Here is a 22,000-nt window from a genome sequence, read left to right on the forward strand (position 1 = left end):
TTCTTGTTGCATCGTGTGGGAGTATCATCTTGTGTCTAGAATTTCGTGTAGTCTCGGTTCACATAAGTCATGTTATTGCCTCTTTGTCAGTGAGCGTCCCCTAACCCCCCCCCCCCCCCCCCCCCGTCCCCCGCCGTTTATATGAGACATTTTCCCAGTTTTTGTATCATTAACTTTCAACGCTTTTTTCTCTGTTTCTCGCATTCCGGGTGCTATTCTCCCTTTGCACCTGAGGCAGATCATGACAGAATACTCCCATCAAACAGCGAACCCAGTGATTTGAGCCCCCAGTTCCCGTTTTTTTTTGACCGACCTGGGATTGAATCCACGACCCCAGAATAGTGAGGCCAACATGCTAACTACTCAGTTATAATCTTGGTATCAGATCCTTCATTGAATCACACTTTCTCAATTTCTCAATTTCGTTTGAATTTAATTTATTGTCACATATCTACTTAATGTTTTTACAGACCAGGCATAAAATAATGAAAATGAAATTTACCAATTTTGTCATACGCAGAGCTGGGTATGATGACAATTAGGCTTTTGTCGAGTCAATGATGATGACAAAGCCTATGTCCGATTATTAATATTCAATTAAATACAAAATATTTTTATATTTCTTCAGAATTTGCGGCTTGATTAAAACGTTGTTCTACATCTTTGACACTAGAGGGCAGCGTGACATGCTGTCCCGGTACAGACTGCCAAACTCTTTTAACCTGAAGTAGAATTGCCAAACGCTACATCCTTTTTTGGTATGGTGCTTTTCCTTTTCACGGTTGGCTCTGCTAGGGTTGAACTAGGATATTTTAACTCCCGTTTACGAACAACGGTAAGCTTTGCGAAAACCAGATAGCGCTTTTCGATACATTGCACTTCCGTGGTTGTTTCCAATCGTTTTTGGGCGTGTGTACATGAGCAGTCGGATTTTTAAAAAAAATTCTTTGTTTTTCAGCATCAGATATGTCGAAGTCAGTGAAGAAAATAGTGGATGAGAGCCGTGAAAAGAACCTTTCAGAAGTAGAAATGTGCGAAAGAGGCATTTCAAACTTGTTGGATATACCCGGATTGTGTAAGGATACACAACTTTTTTTCTTCTTCACAGATCCATCAAATGTCAGTGTAACAGAAGGAACATTCGCATTCTCTCTTGAAGTAGGGATGGGCACGTTTGGACTTAAATGGAATGCTCTCGATAGGTTATTTTATAAATTGTGGTTAAGCACGGATTTAAGCATTAACACGGTGGTTCCATATAAACGAAAATGATAAAAAATTAACTAATTTAAACATACATATTGTATACACTGTAGGGGATGCTCCTTTTTTTATTCTGGAAGATCTTGTGAGATAAGTTTCAACAAAAATATAGGCAAGACATTATTGAAGCTTCCATGACCAGTTATCTTTAATAACCAGAGAAAAGGCAAGACTGTTGTCCTTCTGACTCCGTTTTGAAAGCCTTCATTATCTCTGCCCAAAGTGGGGGTACATTTGAATACAAGTGGTTCGGTTTCAGCTACAATGAAATATGTCTGGTCTAAAATTAAATGTTATAGTAATACCTTGTATGAGCTTAATACGTTCCAGGTCCGAGCTCGTATGTCAATTTACTCGTCTCAAATCAACGTTTCCCACAGAAATGACATAAATACAAATTAATTTGTTCCTATCCTCTGAAAATCACTTCATTGCACCATAACACATTCTCCCAGTCTTCTTCTGGATCATCCAAATGCTCTCTAGCCCAGTGTTTCCCAACCACTGTGCCGCGGCACACTGGTGTGCCGTGGGAAATTGCAAGAAGTCATACAATGTGATATTGAGAGAGAAAAATTTATATGAATATAAGGAGATCATAAAGGAACTATTACAAGGTTCAAATCAAAATATGATGGACGTTAAATTGTAGATTATACTATTATTTGATTCAAGTTGTCAAACAGTAATTTTTTGCTCTTTCTCTTAGTCGAAACGGAAGTTGTCTGGTTTCTAGGGCATCAACTTTTGCCGACGTGAAGTCTGTGTGAGCACAATTTTTTTTGCGGAATATTAGGAGATTTAAGTGATATTTGGAGAAAAATCATAAAATTATGCGATTAATAACATTACTCTGTTTTTTGCATCACTTAAACCGGAAGTTGTTCAGGATCCACAGACCAAATTTTGATGACATTAGGTCAGTGTGAAAAATTAGATTTTGGGATAATTTTAGACTGTCATGCGATTTCTGCTGATAAAACTTTGATGAGAATGACTATTGTAAATATAGGCGACATACTTTTGAAGTAAAAGAATTTCAGATGGTGGTGTCCCTTGAGATTTTTTTCAATGCATAAAGTGTGCCACGGCTCAGAAAAGGTAGGGATACACTGCTCTAGCCAACCGCAGACGGGCCTGGATGTGAACTGGCTTCATTTTAGTCCCTGGTGGCGCATTGTGTTACTGATAGTAGCCCATGTTACTGTGGTCCCAGCTCTCTGTAGGTCGTTCACTGAGGTTCCCCCGTGTGGTTCTGGGCTTTTTGCTCAAATGGATCCCCAGATCGAGGGAGTTTATCAGTGGTGTTCTATATCTTTTGTTTTCTAATAATTGCTACCACTATTGATTTCTTTATACCAAGCGCTTTACCTATTGAAGATTCAGTCTTCCCAGCTGGTTCATGTCTACAATTTTGTTTCTGGTGTCCTTTGACAGCTCTTTGGTCTTGGCCATAGTGGAGTTTGGAGTGTGAGAGACTGAGCTTGTGGACAGGTGTCTTTTATACTGATAGAGTTAAAACAGATGCTATTATTACAGGTAACGAGTGGAGACCCCGTTAGAAGTTAGGTAATTTATATGACTGTAGGGAGAAGATTCCTTGTGCCTGGAAGGCATTTCGTTATAATTTGTACAATGACAATAAAGCAAACAATTCCAATCAATTTAATTCCACCTTCTTATTTGCAATATCAAGTTTCTAAGAATAATAGATGCAATTACACACTTGGCTGTAAACATTTGTTTTTTTATGGTTGACCTCGTGCTCGTAGCTTAAGTAACAACAAATATATGTCGATGTATTGGAGGATTTATGGTTTATGTAAACAGTTTGAAATGTTATAAATTTGTTTAAATATTAATCATGTCCTTTTTCTTTTTAGTCACTTTGTGCAACATAACTCAATTGGTGCTGAGTCACAACAAGCTCACAGGTAAGATAACTTGTGAAGTGAGATTTTGTTAGAAAAAAATTAAAATTAAAAAAAATTAAATTTAAATTTTATTTACTTATGTATGTATGTGTGTATTTATAATTTTTAATGGGTTTATAGTGGCTAGTATTAAAGATTTTAGAATGAATTATGCTAATTCAATATAAAATGCTGCTTGATTTACCCAAAATCCGAGTTACAAAACAAGTTCTGGAACCAATTAAGGTAAGTAAAGGTATCAATGTATTTAGATTTGTGGTATGCTGTAATTTTAATTGAATTCCTTTAAAAACTTAGAATAGACTTGTCTGCGAGACTTTAAATGTTCACGTTGTTTTCTCTCTTTCAGTGGTTCCTGCTAACATCGCTGAGCTAAAAAATCTGGAGGTTCTTAATATGTTCAACAACCAAATTGAAGAGCTACCAACTCAAATTAGCACTCTCCAGAAGTTGAAACACCTTAATCTTGGGTATGCCATCCTCAATATAACTTTTTTTAAATTCCAGTTTGCATTATCATTATTCAATGTACATGAACCTTTAAAACAAAATATATTTTGGCATTTCTACACTGTGTGAGTATTTTCCTTCGTGCTTGCTTGTGTTGCACCCTGCATTTCATCTTGAAACACAGGGATAAATAATCACAACAGTGATGTGTTTTTGCTACACATATACACATATACACATATACACATATACACATGCACATATGCACATATGCACATATGCACATAGGCACATAGGCACATAGGCACATATACATATACAGTGATCCCTCGCTTATCGCAGTTAATGGGGACCGGACCTCACCGCATTAGCTGCATATCCGCGAAGTAGGCGGGCGCCATCAAAAACGCTTATAGAAACGTATAACACGTGCACAAAACCACCACCACAAACCACACTGCTGTTCATTCAGGTGTTTTTTCCACATTAGAATGCAGGTGATATGTTGGTGCTCACAAAAAAAAAATCACTGCAAATGTAATAAATGTAAACTTTTATTCAGAAAACTCAGAAATTCAAAAAAATCATAGCAGAAATTCAAAAACATCATAGCAGTCCAGATGGATCTCCCGCAGTTTTTTGGCGCGTAAGAAACATTGTTATGGGGAGTTGTGAACGTTGTTTTTTTTTGGTCGGTGAGGATGCGCCTGTAAACAGCCATGACCTCATCGATGCGATTGCTGAACCCGACTGCCCTCACCATGTTATCGTCCATTTCTCTGGACTTTCATTGGAGGTCTTTGGCAGTATTAAAGAGGTCCTGCAAATTATGCAAAGTAAGGCCACCCTCGTCGTCGGCAGCAGGCTCCTCTTCCTCCTCACTCGCCGACTTGGTCATCTCCTGTAGGTCCTCTTTGTCAGTGGGTCTGAGTGACAGTCGGTCTGCACCAACCGAGCCAGCCTGACAGCCTTATCAACGGCTGAGTGCTGAATTTCGTTGGGAGTGAAGCACTCAATAGTCCTCAGTGAATTTCTGTGGTCACAATTTCCTCCAGCTGGAGATAGGTGTCTGTTCTTTCATGCCATTTAGGGCATTCGGAATGTTGGTTAGACACGTGGCTATGTTGTAGTCCTTCCAATAAGATTTCATGCTGAAGGTCTTGTCGGGCTCTTCAAGCGTGGAGATGAGACCCTCCATTGTCGCCTTGGTGTAGAGGGCTGTGAAGGCCCTGATAACCCCCTGATCCATGGGCTGGATGAGGGAAGTGGTGTTGGGGGGGGGGGGGAACTCCACCTGCAACCCTTCATGGTGCAAATTAGCTGCATGTCCTCCTGCACCGTCCATGAGTAGAACCACTTTGAAGGGCAGTCCCTTTTCGGCCAGGTAAAGTTTTACCTGCGGAACAAATTAGTTGAAGAACCAGTCGCGTGTGAGGGCCTTGGTGATCCATGCTTTTTTGTTGGACATCCAGTAGACTGGCAGCAAGGCCCTGTTCTTGTTCTTCAACGCGCGAGGATTCAGTGACCTGTAGATCAGGCCGGGCCTCAGCATGAATCCTGCGGCATTGCCACACGAGCAGAGTCACTCGATCCTTGTGGGCTTTGAAACCAGTCTTTTGGAGTTCATCCTTGAAGAGAAAGGTTTGAGACGGCATCCTCTTCCAGTAGAGTCCAGTTTCATCCATGTTGAAGACTTGCTCCGGGACATAGGCATTTTCTTCTACCAATCCCGGAAACACATCCTCAACATAGCGCCTCGCTGCTGCTGCATCTCCATGCAGCGACACATTCCTTAGTCCGACTCGCCGCTTAAACCTCTCAAGCCAGCCCTTGCTGGCAGTGAAAGCCGTACGTGGTCGTGGGTTAGTCTGGCTTGAGGCACCGGGCAGAGGATCACCTTCGTCGACGTCTTCTTCCTCGTCCAGAACGCTGACGTCGTCGTCACCACTCGCATGCACCATGGCGTCGAACAAAGAATTAGCCTTACTACGGATTAAGTTTCCGTCCAGGCTGATTTTCTTCGCCCTACAATCACGGATTCAAATAACCAGTGCATTTACATTCGCACCATGACCTTATTCTGGCTGTTCACAACCCTTTTGGCATCTTTCGTGAAAGATGTTGCAGCAGTTTTACGGATGTTCTTCTCCTTTTTTATGTACCGCACCGTGGATTCATTCAGGCCGCAATGTCGAGCTACGCTAGCGTAGCTACTTCCTGCTCTCAACTTGTCCAATAAACTCACTTTTTCGGTAATTGTCAGCATCTTTCGCTTTTTCTTCGGCTCACTAGAAGCACCAAGGGATGGAGAGCGTTTGGGAGGCATCACAAAGGGCTTCACAAAACTTTTGCGCTTAACTTGGCGAGAGGCGTACTGTACAGCACGAGATAAGCGTGGACTGAGAATGAGCATCGGGAGAAGCTTGGGCTTCCGTGGTGAATGGGCCAATGGGGAGTCGAGTACATTCAGTGAGCAATCAGCTTGCGCGCTTATGCCCATGATGCTGCCGTGATCCCTCATGATGCTTTGCGCATACGTGCATTTTTTGTGTTTTAAAATTTATAAAATGATGAAATTACTAATTTTAATTGAACATTGTTTCCACACCTTGTAAGATGATATAATTTATCATTTTAATTTAATATCTTTAATTATTTTTATTTTTTTCCCTAAAAAATCTGCGAAGCTCTGCGCATGCGATAGCTGAAGCACAAAGTAGCGAGGGATCACTGTACATATATATACATACATACATATATACATACATATGCATATACATACACATACATACACATACATACACATACATACACACACATACACACACACATACACACACATACACACACACATACACACACATACATACACACACATACACACATACACACATACACACACATACACACACACACATACACACACACATATACACACACATACACACATACACACACATACACACATACATACACACATACACACATACATACACATACATACACATACATACACATACATACACATACATACACATACACACACATACATACACACACATACATACACACATACACACACACATACACACACACACATACACACACACATACACACACACACATACACGCACACATACACACACACATACACACACACACATACACACACACACATACACACACATACACACACACACATACACACACACACACACACATACACACTTACATACACACTTACAGACACACATACACACACATACGCACACATACACACACATACACACACACACACATACACACATGCATAAGAGTTCGGTAGGTTCTAACCCACAGCCATTTTTTGGTTAAAGAGCCTGACTGCTGATGGGAGGAAGCATCTGTGGGAGCGCTCCTTCCTGCAATGAGGGTGCAGAAGTCTATTGCTAAAAGAGCTTCAAAGTGACTCCACCGACTCGTGCAGGGGGTGGGAGGTGCTATCCATGATGGACATCATCCTGGTCAGCATCCTCCGCTCTCCCACTTCCTCCACAGAGTCCAAAGGACAGCCCAGAACAGAGCTGGCACTCCTGATCACCTTGTTCAGGCTGTTCCTGTCCCTCTCCGTGCTCCCGCATCCCCAACAGACCACTGCATTTAACACTGTAGATGCCACCACAGTGTCGTAGAAAGTCCTCAGCAGTGACTTGCACACTCCAAAGGACCGTAGACTCCTCAATAGGTAGAGGCGGCTCTGGCCCCTTTTGTACAGGGCATCCATGTTTGTGGACCAGTCTAGTTTGTTGTTGAGGTGAACACCCGGGTACTTCAAATTCTCCACAATTTCAATGTTTTTACCCTGGATGTTCACCTGAGTGGTCTGTTGAGGTGTCCTCCGAAGGTCGATGACCATTTCCTTTGTCTTACTGGTGTTGATGTAGAGGTGGTTTTGCCTACACCAATCAACAAAGGCTGTGATGACTCCCCTGTACTCCAGGTCGTTCCCGTCAGTCACTTGTCCAACAATAGCGGTGTCATCAGAGAACTTCCGGAGCTGGCAGGTATCTTTATCATGTTTGAAGTCTGAAGTGTAGAGTGAGAAGAGGAGTGGGGAAAGCACTGTGCCTTGTGGGGCCCCCGTGCTGCAAGTTACCACATCAGACGTACAGTCCCGGAGTCTCACATATTGTGGTCTGTCGGTGAGGAAGTCGATGATCCATGCGGCTAGGTGGTTCCTTACTCCAGCCTCTTCCAGTTTCCCTCTCAGTAGGACCGGCTGAATGGTGTTGAACGCACTGGAGAGGTCAAAAAAGATAATTCTCACCGTGTTTCCCGTGTTCTCCAGGTGTGAAAGAGACCTGTGCATCAGGTAGGTGGTAGCATCTTCCACACCAATGCTTGGACGATAGGCGAACTGCAGAGGGTCCAGCTCTGCATTCATCAGGGGGCTGAGGTGGTTGAGGATGATCCTCTCCAATGTCTTGATCAGGTGAGAGGTTAATGCTACCGGCCTGAATGGGTTTGGCTCCCTGGGGTTCGCACTCTTTGGAACTGGGACCACGCAGGAAGTTTTCCACAAGGTGGGGAACTTCTGCAGACTGAGGCTGAGGTTGAAAATATGCAGAATCACTTTGCCAAGCTGATCCGCACACTCTCTCAGTAGTCTGGAGCTGAGGCCGTCTGGCCGGTAGCCTTCCTTGCCTCGATCTTCTTTAGTTGTTTTGTCACCTGATCGACAGTGATGCAGAGACCGGTGGAAGAGGGGGAGGAAGAGGAGGAGAATGAGGGGGAGGGTTGCTTCTAGTCTGGGAGGTCAGGGGAGCGGGGCATGGCTGAATCTGTTAAAGAACTGATTCAGTTCATTGGCCCACTCCCCGGACTCCGGGCCTCTCCCACTGTTGCCTCCATGGCCCGAGATGGTCCTCAAGCTCCTCCAGGCCTCTTTGGTGTTGCCTCTTTGGAGTTGCTTCTCTAGCCTCCTCCTGTAGCTGGTCTTTCCCCTACTGATTTCTCTCTTCAGCTCCTTCTGGACTGTTTTAAGACTCTACTTCTCCCCAGACCTAAAAGCCCTCTTCTTCTTGTTCAGGGTGGCCCTTACATCCCTGGTGACCCACGGCTTATTGTTGGAGTAACAACGGACCTTCTTGGAGGGTACAATGTTCTCAACACAGAAGTTAATGTAATCTCTGATGCAGTGGGTCAAGCTCTTCCCCATGTGAATTGCACAGCACCTTCCAGTCAGTGGTCTCGAAACAGTCCCTGAGTACCAGGCTGGTCTCCTCGGTCCATCTTTGTATGATCCTTGTGGTAGGTTTTATTTTCCTCACCGTAGGGATGTAGGTGGGGATCAGATGGACCAGGTTGTGGTCTGAGCGGCCCAGTGGGGGAAGGGGGACTCAATACATGACAGCATTCCTGGACCTAGTGTCCACATCTCTTTGTGTTGGCATACAGCAGGTGCAGAGTTTTTTGTTCCCTGGTATGGCACTTCACATACTGAGTGAATATGGGGAGAGTCAAAGTCAATGGGGAATGGTTAAAATCACTAGAGCTAAGGAGAGACTGGGGGTGTGACGTCTGTAGCCGGGACACAGTAGTGTGGAGCAGCTCGCGAGCCACTGCCACATCGGTCGAAGGAGGTATATTCGCAGTTATTACAATGAAGTGCAAAGTTGCTCCTTCACAGTAATATGCCCAGGACTGCACCATCTGCTATTAATAAAAACAGCTAGTCCCCCACCTTTCTTCCTACCGCTCTCCTCAGCATCTCTGTCCGCCCTGACCAGCTGAACGCCATCCAAGGAGATGAGAGAGTCTGGTATTTGCCCATCCAGCCAGGTCTCCGTGAAGCACATAATGCAGATGCTCCGATATTGTCCTTGTTGTTTGGTCAGCGCCGTTAGCGCTTCCATCTTATTGGGGAGAGATCTTACAATCACCATGAAGCGTCGCTTTTTTTCCTGACATTTTCGTCCAGCTCTGCATCCTCTTCTCTTCCTCCTTAACTATGCGGGGAGGTCCAGGGGAATCCCGTTGTTGTGTAGCGCTAACAGTTGATCATTTGTGTAAAGCTGCGTAGGAATGCTTGAGTGGGTCAAAAAAGTATTGTAAAAAATTTGAATTTGAAGAGATGAACTAAACCAGGGGTGGCCAACCCGCGGCTCTTTGCCCGGTTTCATGCGGCTCTTACGTCCATATCAAAGTTTGTATTTGTGTTTTATTTTTATTTGCGTGTGCGCTTTGCTTGAGTTCAATACGGTATTTTCGTCCAATGCGCATGTGCTTGGGATAAAAATACCTCAAAGTTTACCAGTAGGAGCAAGGTCATTTGAGTAAACGTTTTTAACAGAGTGGGAGAGCTCCCGTGAACCAGAAGCGACAATGAACGGCGTCGCGCACACAAAAAGTATCCCAAAGATCGGGCGTCGGCTGAAAAAGCCACACCCCCTGCGAGGCAGACCAAGGCGAGAGTGCTCAGCCGGGAGCAGCCAATAGGAGAGCGAGGTGTACACCCACGTGGTGGGCGCGCTAGTTAAAAGCCATTCATAATAAATGACAACTCACAAGGAGCGAATGTTGCGCAAAAATAGGCTCTGATTTTATGACAGAAGTCTCTTTGCGGTAACACAGTAAAAAATGTGGCTCTTGGTCTCTGACTGGTTGGCCACCCCTGAACTAAACTAATAGATCAAAGACTGCCTCTCGCACAGCTTGAGTCTTGGAGTAGATTCTTGAAAGTAAAGTTTTAAAACATTAAAGTATCGAATATGATATATAAAGTAAAGTAACAAGTCAAGTCTTAAGAGACAATAAAACAAAAATAAAGGATAAAAAATCTGTAAAAAGGCTGTGAAAACAGAATACGAGTGAGGGTTTAGGGAGCTATTGCAACAAGCAGCCGCTTTGAACGGCGCCTATGATGACGATGGCTAAATTTGTGCACAGAATGAACCGCCTATACAACTTACCCAGAGGCTTTGGTTCCTTGCCATCCCTTGAAGTTTTGGACCTAACCTACAATAACCTGAGCCAGAATTCCTTACCTGGAAACTTCTTCTATCTCAGTGAGTAAATACACATGCAAACACGTACAAGTATTTTGTATTGTGTTTAGTCTATTACTGCATAAACTATTATTGTAATCCCTTTTCACTTGGCGGCTTCACTACATCGCAGAAATCTTTTCTGAAATGTTCAAAAAGAAGTTCATAATGTCAAAATCCACGCTTAAAGTTGCAACGGAAGCCACTTCTTTGTTTCCGCTTACCACTAAGAAAATCGCGGAAGACAGAGGACTGTCAATCAACAAGACACCAAGAATAAAAATCGCGAGCATCAGAGATTCTGTGAAGATTTTTTTTTCAATTTTAAGGCGACGACATCACCCTTGTCCGAACAGCCCCTTTGGACAGCTAAGATGGCTGGACACTGTGGCGGAGCTTACGGTGAAATGTTTCCATATGCAACCCCCGGAGCGACTTCACGTTAATTAATGTGCTGTGCCTTATCAAAAAAAATTCTGTCCACAAAAGTGCTGAACAGAATTAGTGACATAGGCGGAGTCCAACCCCCACTGAAAAAAAATCCGACGCGGACCAGACTCTGACACCGGCCATAAAGGCACCGAACCCCCCACAAGATTCGTTTGGTGTTTTTGCCGCTTTTATGTCTTAATGATTTGATGATTCCATTTACTTTGATTTGCTTTGTACTTTGTGCTTTTGCTTTGCTGTTCTGTCTAATCACCCTCTTACTTCTGCCTCAATGTAATTTCCCGAATACGGGATGATATAAAGTTATCCAATTCAATCAAATCCAATTCCCCGGGGGACATAGTCCAACGCCAACATGTAGACCGGTTGAGCGAACTCTGAAATCCTTCGAAAGATTCCCCATAGTTCTCTGTTTTCATATAAGTCTACTATCATGAACCCAAAAAACAATTTTCTTCTTGATTTTGGATAGGAACTTCGGGGTCTTTTGCTTTGGCGGTGTTGAAGTCAGATGCCACTTTCTTAACTTGTGACCGCAAAACTATGTTAAGATTAAGAATGGGTTCATTGGTGTTTAGTGGTGTTGGTGGATGATATTCTATTTGAGGGATGTTAGGTGTCAGTTTTTTAACTGAGTCTATAAAGTAATCATTTAAAGTTGTAGCTATGTTGGGACACATTGTTTTCTCGTTTAATTGTAGTTTTTTTATTTGTTTTAAGTGAACAGGAACTATTTGTGTATTGGGAAAAAAGGATTACAAAAATTACATAAACATTAAAACTTCATAAACTGACTATGTATATGTAAAAGCATTTGTAAAGAGAGGTACCGCTGTACTTCCACTTGATGACATTTACGCAATTATGCTTTTTTGCAGCAACTCTTCGTGCTCTATATCTGAGCGATAATGATTTTGAATTCCTGCCAGGTGACATTGGGAAGATGACTAAACTACAAATAGTAAGTTGATGCTGTTGGCTACACTGGATAGTGGCACTTAAAATCCCACTATCACCGGTTTTACACACTCATTAAATACTACAGATATGCTCTAGAGCAGTGGTTTTCAAAGTGGGCGGTACCGCCCCTCGGGGGGTGGTGTGAACTTTCAGGGGGCGCTGACGAATAAACAGGCGAATGGCGGGCGTTGAAATAGTGAAGGGGGCGATGGAGCAATTACAGTAAAATGTGACATTGGTGTTTGTAGAAAGACCGGAAAAATTGATTGTCTGTAATAAAAAGTCGACAAAAAACAAGCTTTATTGAAACAAGAAACGTTGTCTGCTCGAACGCTCACGAGCAGCGCGCATATACCGTATATCACTAATTGTCGCGAGTTTATCGTCGATGCAGGCGACTGGGGAAACCACCACCATCCAGTCAGCCGCAGAGGAGCACACAATAGCGCGCCGGCAACGCTTAACCACAGACGTATGCGCACAGCGACCGGCTTAATGCATCAGCTATCAATTTTTATGATTCGAGGTGAACTGCGCATTGGTCTATTAAAAGAAATGAAATTAGCGAATAATATCTGAGGCGTTCGTTGGAAAGGGGTAAAGAGGGGGGCGTTGGCATTTTGGCCCGGCGGTGAAGGGGGCGGTGGCCAAAAAAGTTTGAAAATCACTGCTCTAGAGCTTGCATTACATTACATACAATTCTAACCAACCAAGTTACCAACATACACCATGGAAACCTCCCTTACAATGCCTTCACCAGCGGACGCTAGTCTCGACCTTTAGCGTGGCGTTTACCATGCTTTCCTGTCGCACTGGCCGCCTTGTTCATTGTATATGTTCTATACCAGTGATTTTCAAACTTTTTTGGCCACCGCCCCCTTCACCGCCGGGCCAAAATGCCAACGCCCCCCTCTTTACCCCTTTCCAACGAACGCTAGAACGACTATATTGCTAAATGTCACAAGAATTGGTTGATTCTTCAATCACAAACAGTTTGAAGACTAAAAAAAACCATTTTAATAAACAAAAATGGTTATCATTTATTCTTCAATTACAACACCTTGAACTGAACTTGAAATAAATTGTAAAACTGAACGAGTAACCATTAACAACTGTCCTGCCTAATGAGATGGGTGGGCTTGGTGCATTGCAATCAGACTGTCAACATCGGCTGACTGGATGGTGGTGGTTTCCCCAGTCGCCTGCATCGACGATAAACTCGCGACAATTAGTGATATACGGTATATGCGCGCTGCTCGTGAGCGCTCGAGCAGACAACGTTTCTTGTTTCAATAAAGCTTGTTTTTTGTCGACTTTTTATTACAGACAATCAATTTTTCCGATCTTTCTACAAACACCAACGTCACATTTTACTGTAATTGCTCCATCGCCCCCTTCACTATTTCAACGCCCCCCATTCGCCTGTTTATTCGTCAGCGCCCCCCTGAAAGTTCACACCACCCCCCGAGGGGCGGTACCGCCCACTTTGAAAACCACTGTTCTATACCTTGAAAACCTCTTGTGATGTTTTCGAGAGGATACGAGTGACTAAGTTGCGAGCTTCAGCCTAGAATTTACTGGCTGGATCTTTCCTTGTCTATCCCCGGAATTCTGGAATTCTGCTAAAACAAGAAGCACCTGACTACATTCCAATATCTAAAATACCAGATTAGTGGAAAGGTTTCCTCTTCTGGGTTGGAACAAAAACCTGCACCGACTGCGGCTTTTGTGGAATTAATTGCCCACCCCTGGTCTATTCAGTCAGGAATCAAAGCCGCGACCAGCCTTGCTGCAGAACAATGTAACTGCTTGACCGTAAACCCATGCTGAAAGCCTAATTTGGAGCATCCTTTTTTGAAAGCACAGGGAGGGATGTTTCCATTGTATAAATGCATGAAATTAACCATTATTAACCTGTAACACACGTAAGTTGTTTGCCTGACGGATTAAGGATGGGAGTCGGAGGTGGTATGTTGAACTAAGGAGACAAACAGCGATGCTTTATTTATATTTATTCAGCAGCCAAAAACATTTGTCAGGTTTGCCATTAGACATCCATAAAGGCAGGCAGACAGAAAGAGGAAAAACACCTAATTGGATTTCCACTTACAAAGAAGATGGTCAATAAGGCCCGCTTGTCGCAATTCCCCAATGGCTTGCTCAGCAGATACAGGAACAGGAAAAAAGACAAAGAGACACTTAATGGTAGAAGACTGGTCCTTTAAATACACCCAGCAGAGCAGCTGGTAATAATGTCCATATGGTAGTAATTCGGAGTAATTGGCTAGGAAAAATTAGGTAGGTGGAATGGCGGTGGGATGATTTAAACAGTGTAGAGTGGTAGACCGTATGACGCATATTGACATCTCTGGTCTGGGTATCTGGAGCCGATGCAATAGGCAATGACCCTGATAGGAGACGTTAACAGACGCTGGAATTCATGTGGCCGTGGTCAGGGGCCTTGTGCTACAACTTGGCGTCATCAGACTCCTCTCTCAACATGCTTCAAGTCATGTACGCATGAACTGAAATAGCATGAATGAAGAACAACCATCCAGTACACAATCATTCTATGCTAATTTTTACTCTACCGCCCTCCCCCTCACCCCATCCCATACAATCTAGTTGAGCCTACGAGACAACGATCTAATCTCTCTACCAAAGGATATTGGGGAGTTGCTGCAACTCAAGGAGCTTCACATTCAGGGGAATAGACTGACTGTACTACCTCCAGAACTTGGTAATGTATGATCAATTGTGTAATGTGCTGAGCTTAATGCCTTCCGAGACGGCTCGTATGTCGATTTTTTTCGCAACTAACGAATATTTCCCATATTAACTAAATACAAATTAATTCGTTCCAACTCTGAAAAAACACCCAAAACAGGATATTGGATTGGAAAAACATTTTTATTTGTTCGAATTCACTATTAACAATGTAACAAATAGCTAGTGGTTTAATATGACTAAAATGTGTTTAATAGTACTAAAATTATACGGATTTCGCAGGGGGGAAAAGAGAGACGGACAGAGAGTGGGGGTGCTTCTCATTAAGTTGCGTTTTTTCATAACAACATAAACAAATTTAAATGAACTTGGATTACGATACAGACACACTTATAAATTTAATCTATCCTAACTAAATTTAATTCTAATTTAGTTTTGACATTTTGATCCCTTTCATTTCCCGGGTTGCCTCTATTTTGTCAATATCGAGCGTTGTTTGATTTTGTATTCCCTTCAAAATATTCCCAAAATGATGCACACAAATGTCACAATAGGCACACTGGGCATAGACGTAATCCAGGTCAAAAACGCTTGCTCCATGGAACACGCTGTCATGGTGTGACCAATTGCCAACGAGAAGTAGTATAAACACCTTTCGCACTGACTAGCGGGAAAAAAAACACTGAAAAAATGCAACACAGTGCTCGTGAAGACATTACACGAGGCTATTGCGACCACAGAGACATTACACAAGGGAGTTGCAGGGAGGGTGATGTTCTTATGAGCAGCCTTTCGCCTCCGCTGTCTGCTCGTATATCAAAATTTGTCTCGTATCTCAAGATAAATATCTGCTCCAAATTTAACTCGTATCTCAAAATGCATCTATGTCGGGGCACTCGTATGTCGAGGCACCACTGTACTATGATCGACCAATTAGCTGGCTGACTTTAAGCAATAAAGTTCAGGGTAATTGCAAAATTCTTTCTCATCTCTCAACTTCCTGGTGGACCCTCCTTTCTAGTACCTCTGAATAGAGGCTGAGGAGTAGTATTCCTCTATAATTGCACCACACCTGCAGTCTTCCATTTTAAAAAGGGGAACAAAAGAATTTTTAGAGATGACAATCAACCCCATTTCAGGAATATCCTTTTCCCATTTCCAGAGTTTATTCGGAGTGAAGGCGATTCACGCAAAATGGACATGCGCTGAGGTCGCAAAAAAACGAATCATTCGTCAGAACTTGTAACTCAGATCATTCACAACTCACTCTTGTTACTGAAATCATCTGTTTTACAGTGCAGTTGAATCAAGTTGGCGGAAGCCGTAGCAAGTGTAAATTTTGAGGCATTTAAATTGGAAATGTCATACTTTTCTGAATTGCTTGCTTAAAAAAAATGTAGGTCACCATTTTTGGGGATTTCTGGTGTTTTGGGAGTTTGTCTGGAGTCCTGCACTGCATTTCTGGGTAAACTCCTGAAATTCCAGAGTACTTGGCAGCTCTTAATGTGCGTCTCCTAATATTACACATTTTCTCTCATAAGAAAACCATTTTAATCTAATTTTCATCTCAATTTCATATTACAACTTTTTCCTCAGAATATTACAATGTTTTCAGGCACAGTCCCAGTGATGCATTTTTTCAACCAGTTTTTAAAAAATATATGAAAATAATAAATTTAAATGTTTTCTTATTAATCCTTAGGTAATCTTGATCTGACTGGTCCAAAGCAGGTCTTCAAGGCTGAGAACAATCCCTGGGTCACTCCCATTTCTGACCAGTTCCAACTAGGAGTCTCACATGTTTTTGAATATGTTCGCTCAGAGACCTACAAATAGTATGTACAACCACACTATCGCACTTACACACTTGCATATCTCAAACAACTATTTCTTAGACAACGTTAAAATGAAAAATGACAATTTTTTGATGCCATCTGCATGTTATATTATAAATTTTTATTGATTAAGAAAAACATATTTGAGAAAATTGGTAAAGAACAACTTTGACGGTTACTTACATCTGTAGCGTTGCAACATATGCTGTAATGTGTTGACAACAACATAGATGAAATCAACAACGTTGCTTACCTAAAATTGAAGGTCAACAGCGTTGGGATTTCTATGGCTTTTTGTTTAACTCTTAAGGGTTTGGGCCTAATTTGTCGTATTTTACATGCCTTTGATGTATGCCTGGGCCTTGGGTCACCAGCACGCGACTCTTTAGCCCTCTGCTATGGCTCTCTGAAGCATTTTCTTTTGAATGTTGAAAATAGAAAAAAGGGTGAGGAAAATATATTTTAGTTTTAACATGGTTTCTATAGGTGGACAAACATGACACAAACATTTTTAACATTTTCCATTAATTTTTTTAACGGCTTTATCCTCACAAGGAATGCAGGGGTTGCTGGAGCCTATCCCAGTTGAATTTTGAGCATGAGTCGGGGGACACCCTGCATCGGTGGCCAGCCGATCGCAAGGCACGTAGAATATGTGCTGTCCCTAATGAAATAAATCAAATCAAAAGCAAAAGAAAGTTCTCTCCAAAACATACAGCAAAGCTTATATATATATATATATATATATATATATATATATATATATATATATATATATATATATATATATATATATATATATATATATATATATATATATATATATATATATATATATATATATATATATATATATATATATATATATATATATATATATATATATATATATATATATATATATATATATATATATATATATATATATATATATATATATATATATATATATATATATATATATATATATATATATATATATATATATATATATATATATATATATATATATATATATATATATATATATATATATATATATATATATATATATATATATATATATATATATATATATATATATATATATATATATATATATATATATATATATATATATATATATATATATATATATATATATATATATATATATATATATATATATATATATATATATATATATATATATATATATATATATATATATATATATATATATATATATATATATATATATATATATATATATATATATATATATATATATATATATATATATATATATATATATATATATATATATATATATATATATATATATATATATATATATATATATATATATATATATATATATATATATATATATATATATATATATATATATATATATATATATTTATATATATATATATATATATTTATATATATATATTTATATTTATATATTTATTAGCTCGGTGCGCTCAAGGAGGTTGTCTTTCTGCCCAGAGCAACGAAAAATTAAAGGGAACATTGGTGATGGGTACAAATACTTTGTCACAAAAAAACATTCATGAAGTTTGGTTCTTTTACGACTGTATTATGGGTGAACAGAAAAAAATGATCACATCTGCTGGGTCTAAAATATACATCCAACAGGACTAATATTCGGTAACATGTTCCTTGGCCATTTTCACTTCAATTAGGCGCTTTTGGTAGCCATCCACAAGCTTCTGGAAAGCTTCTGGTTGAATCTTTGACCATTCCTCTTGACAGAATTGGTGACATTCAGTTAAATTTGATGGCTTTTTGACATGGACTTGTTTCTTGAGCATTGTCAACAAATTCTCAATGGGGTTTAAGTCAGGACTTTGGGAAGGCCATTCGGAAACCTTATTCTAGCCTGATTTAGCAATTCCATTTCCACTTTTGATGTGTTTGGGGTCATTGTCCTGTTGGAACACCCAATTGCGCCCAAGTCCCAATTGTCAGGCTGATGACTTTTGTTTATCTTGAAGTATTTGAAGGTAATCCTCCTTCATTACCCCATTTACTCTCTGTAAAGCACCAGTTCCAATGGTAGCAAAACAGCCCCACAACACAATACTACCAACACCGCGCTTGACGGTAGGCATTGTGGACTTGGGGTTAAAGGCCTAACCCTTTCTCCTCCAAACATATTGCTGGGCATTGTGGCCAAACAGCTCGATTTTTGTTTCAACAGAACCTTCCTCCAGAAGGTCTAATTTTTGTCCATATGGTCAGCAGCAAATTTCAATCGAGCCTTAAGGTGCCTTTTGGTGCAAGGGCTTCCTTCTTGCATGGCAGCCTCTCAGTCCATGATTATGCAAAACATGGTTGACTGTGTTCCAGCAGCTTCTAATTCTTGGCAGATCTGCTATTTGGTGATTCTCGGTTGAATCTTCACCTGACCAATTTTCTCTCAGCAGCAAGTAATAGCTTGCATTTTCTTCCTGATCGTGGCAGTGACAAAACAGATGAAGCTAATTTCATTGACATCACTTTCTAATTCACCAAAATTGCTAATTAGTGTTGCTGTATGTATATTTTGGCCCCAGCAGATTTGATCACTTTTTCTGTCAACCCATAATAAAGTCATAAAAGAACGAAGCTTCATGAATGTTTTTTGTGATGAAGAAGTATCTGTTCCAATCACTTTGAGAGAAAAATCAGAGTTGTAGAAATAACCAGAAACTCAAGAGAGCCATGACATTATGTCCTTCAAGTTTATGTGAACTTTTGACCACAACAGTATATAATAATGTAAAACTAATAATGCTAACACATGTATTTTGTCGCTTTGTTTTTTTCTCTTCAGCCTCTACGGCAGACACATGCAGGCGAACCCAGAACCTCCTAAGAAGAGCAACGACAAGAGCAAGAAGATCAGCCGAAAACCACTGGCAACCAAAAACAGATAAAATAATACATTAATGTTTATATTGTATTAATTAAAGGAGCCATATGTAAGAATTATAAGTCAATTATGCATATGATAGGCTCGATATATATAGACATGACTGAAACTTGTTTTTAATTTTTGCAAATATCCCAGTTCTAAAAAAGTAATAGTACCTAAAATTTCTTATTTGGAAATTGCAAGCACGGAAAACCTTTTGTTGTGATTCTGGTTACAGCAGATGTAAAGCTCATCACCAATCAGCCATGTAAAAGGTTTATTCGGCGTCTGGATCCAGGTTGCTAGAACTCATTAATCTTTGTCTACTTATACGAAGCCTGAATTAAAGTCGTTGGTCAGCACAGCCCCAAAAAATATGTACGGATCTCAAATGAGTCGTAACAAATTCAGAAATAAGGCAATGATATGCATTGGAAATGTATTCGATCAATGGAGACATTTGAAAAGGAATAAACAAGTGTGGACAAATGCTGAAGTTACATGGTTTCACCGCAACAGGCTGAGTTTTCCTATACTACTTTCAAGCATGATGAATTGAAATTTTTGAAATATGAACAAATATGTCATGCTTTTCCAAATAAACATTTCCCATGTACCACTGCTGGTAAGTTATTAAATTAAAAAAGTTTGAGGAATAAAATCATCTTTGTGAATGCTGTCAATGGATTACCTTTTGGGGGATATGAAAGGAAATCGGTGTACGGAGAAAAAGCTAGGTACACGGGGCTGCCGTCTGAACCTTGTTAAACGTGCTCTGACTGTCCGGACGTGAGTAGCCTTGATTTTTAAATACAGTGTTCCCTCGCTACTTCGCGCTTCAGCTATCGCGGACTCAGAGCTTCGCACATTTTTTTCAGGAAAAAAATATATAAAAAATATGAAGATATTAAGTTAAAATTATAAATTACATCATCTTAGAAGAGGTGGAAACAAAATATTCAATAAGAATTAGTAATTGCATCAAAAAAGGCCAAAGAAATGGTCAATAACATGGTGAGAGTTCAGGAATAGCATTGATGACGTCATGGCTGTTTCCAGGCGCATCTTCACCGCCCAACAAAACAATGTTCACAACTCCCAATAACGATGTTTCTTACGTGCAAAAAAACTGCAGACGATCGTCCATCCGGACTACTATGATGTTTTTGCTTGGTGGTGCTTTTGTGCACGTGTTACACGTTTCTTTAAGCATTTTTGAAGGGGCACCCCTACTTCGCGGAAATGCACTTATTGCCGGAGGTCCCGGTTCCCATTAACCGCGATAAGCGAGGGAACACTGTAAAACAAAATTCCACTTTGATTTGTTTTTGTTGTAATTCTAGTTCGAAAGTAAACACTATTGGAGTAATATGAACCATCGAAAGAATTAAGATATTTTCTACAGTAGAAGCGATATGGCGCCGTTCAAGCGGAAGCCTGTGGCAGTAGCTCTGCACCAAGGGTGTCAGACTCTTATGTTTTTCATGTTTTACAGCTCTTCTATCTTTTTTTAAATGACATTTTAATATTTCCTAAAGCATTCTTTTTTACTTTACTTTGTACTTTATACTTTTTACTTTAATGTTTTTACAACTTTCCTTGTTCTGTTAGCCTGGCATTTTTCGGCCACTTCTTTTTTGTTCGGGGGACCAGCCAGCCATGCCTACGCTGTCACACACATGGAACTATCTGTCACAATACGCAGCAGAAGGAGCAACACCTCGGTACCGCCGGAGGTCTGGAGCTGGATATAAGTGCTGGGAGAAGAGGCAACGCTTCTGACCAACCATTCCATCGTGGGATGGGATGGAAGAGTTGTAGGCCCCTAACAGCGACGGAGTCGAGATTTTCTGCCCTGCTGCTGTTTTCTTCAGCTTCAGACTACTGAGTAACTGTGCAAATAAGCTTGCAAGAGCGTATTCTCCACCTTGGTCACAGTCTGCAGCAGTTCCCCATCTCGTGGAAGACTTCCTGTGTGTGGTTCCAGTTTTTGCCCAATTTACAAGGTCGTTTTTGAGTCCGATTCAGCTACCGCAACCAAATTGGCGCTGTTTAAGCAGCAGCCGGCGGCCACGGTAGCTTTGTCCACTCTTGTTCGTTTTGTGTTTTGCGGCTTTTATGTTTTAATGATTTGATGATTCCATTTACTTTGATTTGCTTTGTACTTTGTGCTTTTTGCTTTGCTGTTCTGTGGGGTTCCAGTTTTTGTCCAACTCTACAATGTCTTTTTGAGTCCGATTCAGTTACCGCAACCAAATGGCGCTGTTTAAGCGGCAGCCGGCGGCCACGGTAGCTTTGTCCACTCTTGTTCGTTTTGTGTTTTGCGGCTTTTATGTTTTAATGATTTGATGATTTTAATGATTGATGCTGTTTATTCTGTCTAATCACCCTCTTGCTACCTGCCACAATGTAATTTCCCGAATACGGGATGAATAAAGTTATCCAATCCAA

General features: G+C 40.7%; 1 protein-coding gene across 1 annotated transcript; it reads left to right on the forward strand.

Annotated features, from left to right (window-relative positions):
• Positions 1–669: 669 nt before the first annotated feature.
• On the forward strand, positions 670–22,000 carry rsu1 (Ras suppressor protein 1). Its single transcript, XM_077736098.1, has 9 exons — positions 670–835; positions 959–1,075; positions 3,147–3,197; positions 3,547–3,667; positions 10,575–10,693; positions 12,001–12,083; positions 14,708–14,822; positions 16,512–16,644; positions 19,469–22,000. Exons 2-9 carry the CDS (start codon positions 967–969, stop codon positions 19,569–19,571), a joined length of 834 nt encoding a protein of 277 aa, XP_077592224.1. The 5' UTR covers positions 670–835; positions 959–966; the 3' UTR covers positions 19,572–22,000.

This window comes from Stigmatopora nigra, chromosome 16 (genome assembly GCF_051989575.1).
Source record: "Stigmatopora nigra isolate UIUO_SnigA chromosome 16, RoL_Snig_1.1, whole genome shotgun sequence".
NCBI lineage: Eukaryota > Metazoa > Chordata > Actinopteri > Syngnathiformes > Syngnathidae > Stigmatopora > Stigmatopora nigra.

Coding starts and splice junctions, on each gene's coding strand:
- rsu1 (XM_077736098.1), top strand. CDS start 967: ATGTCGAAGTCAGTGAAGAAAATAGTGGATGAGAGCCGTGAAAAGAAC. Junction 12,084..14,707: donor AGATGACTAAACTACAAATA/GTAAGTTGATGC, acceptor CATACAATCTAG/TTGAGCCTACGAGACAACGA. Junction 14,823..16,511: donor TGTACTACCTCCAGAACTTG/GTAATGTATGAT, acceptor ATTAATCCTTAG/GTAATCTTGATCTGACTGGT.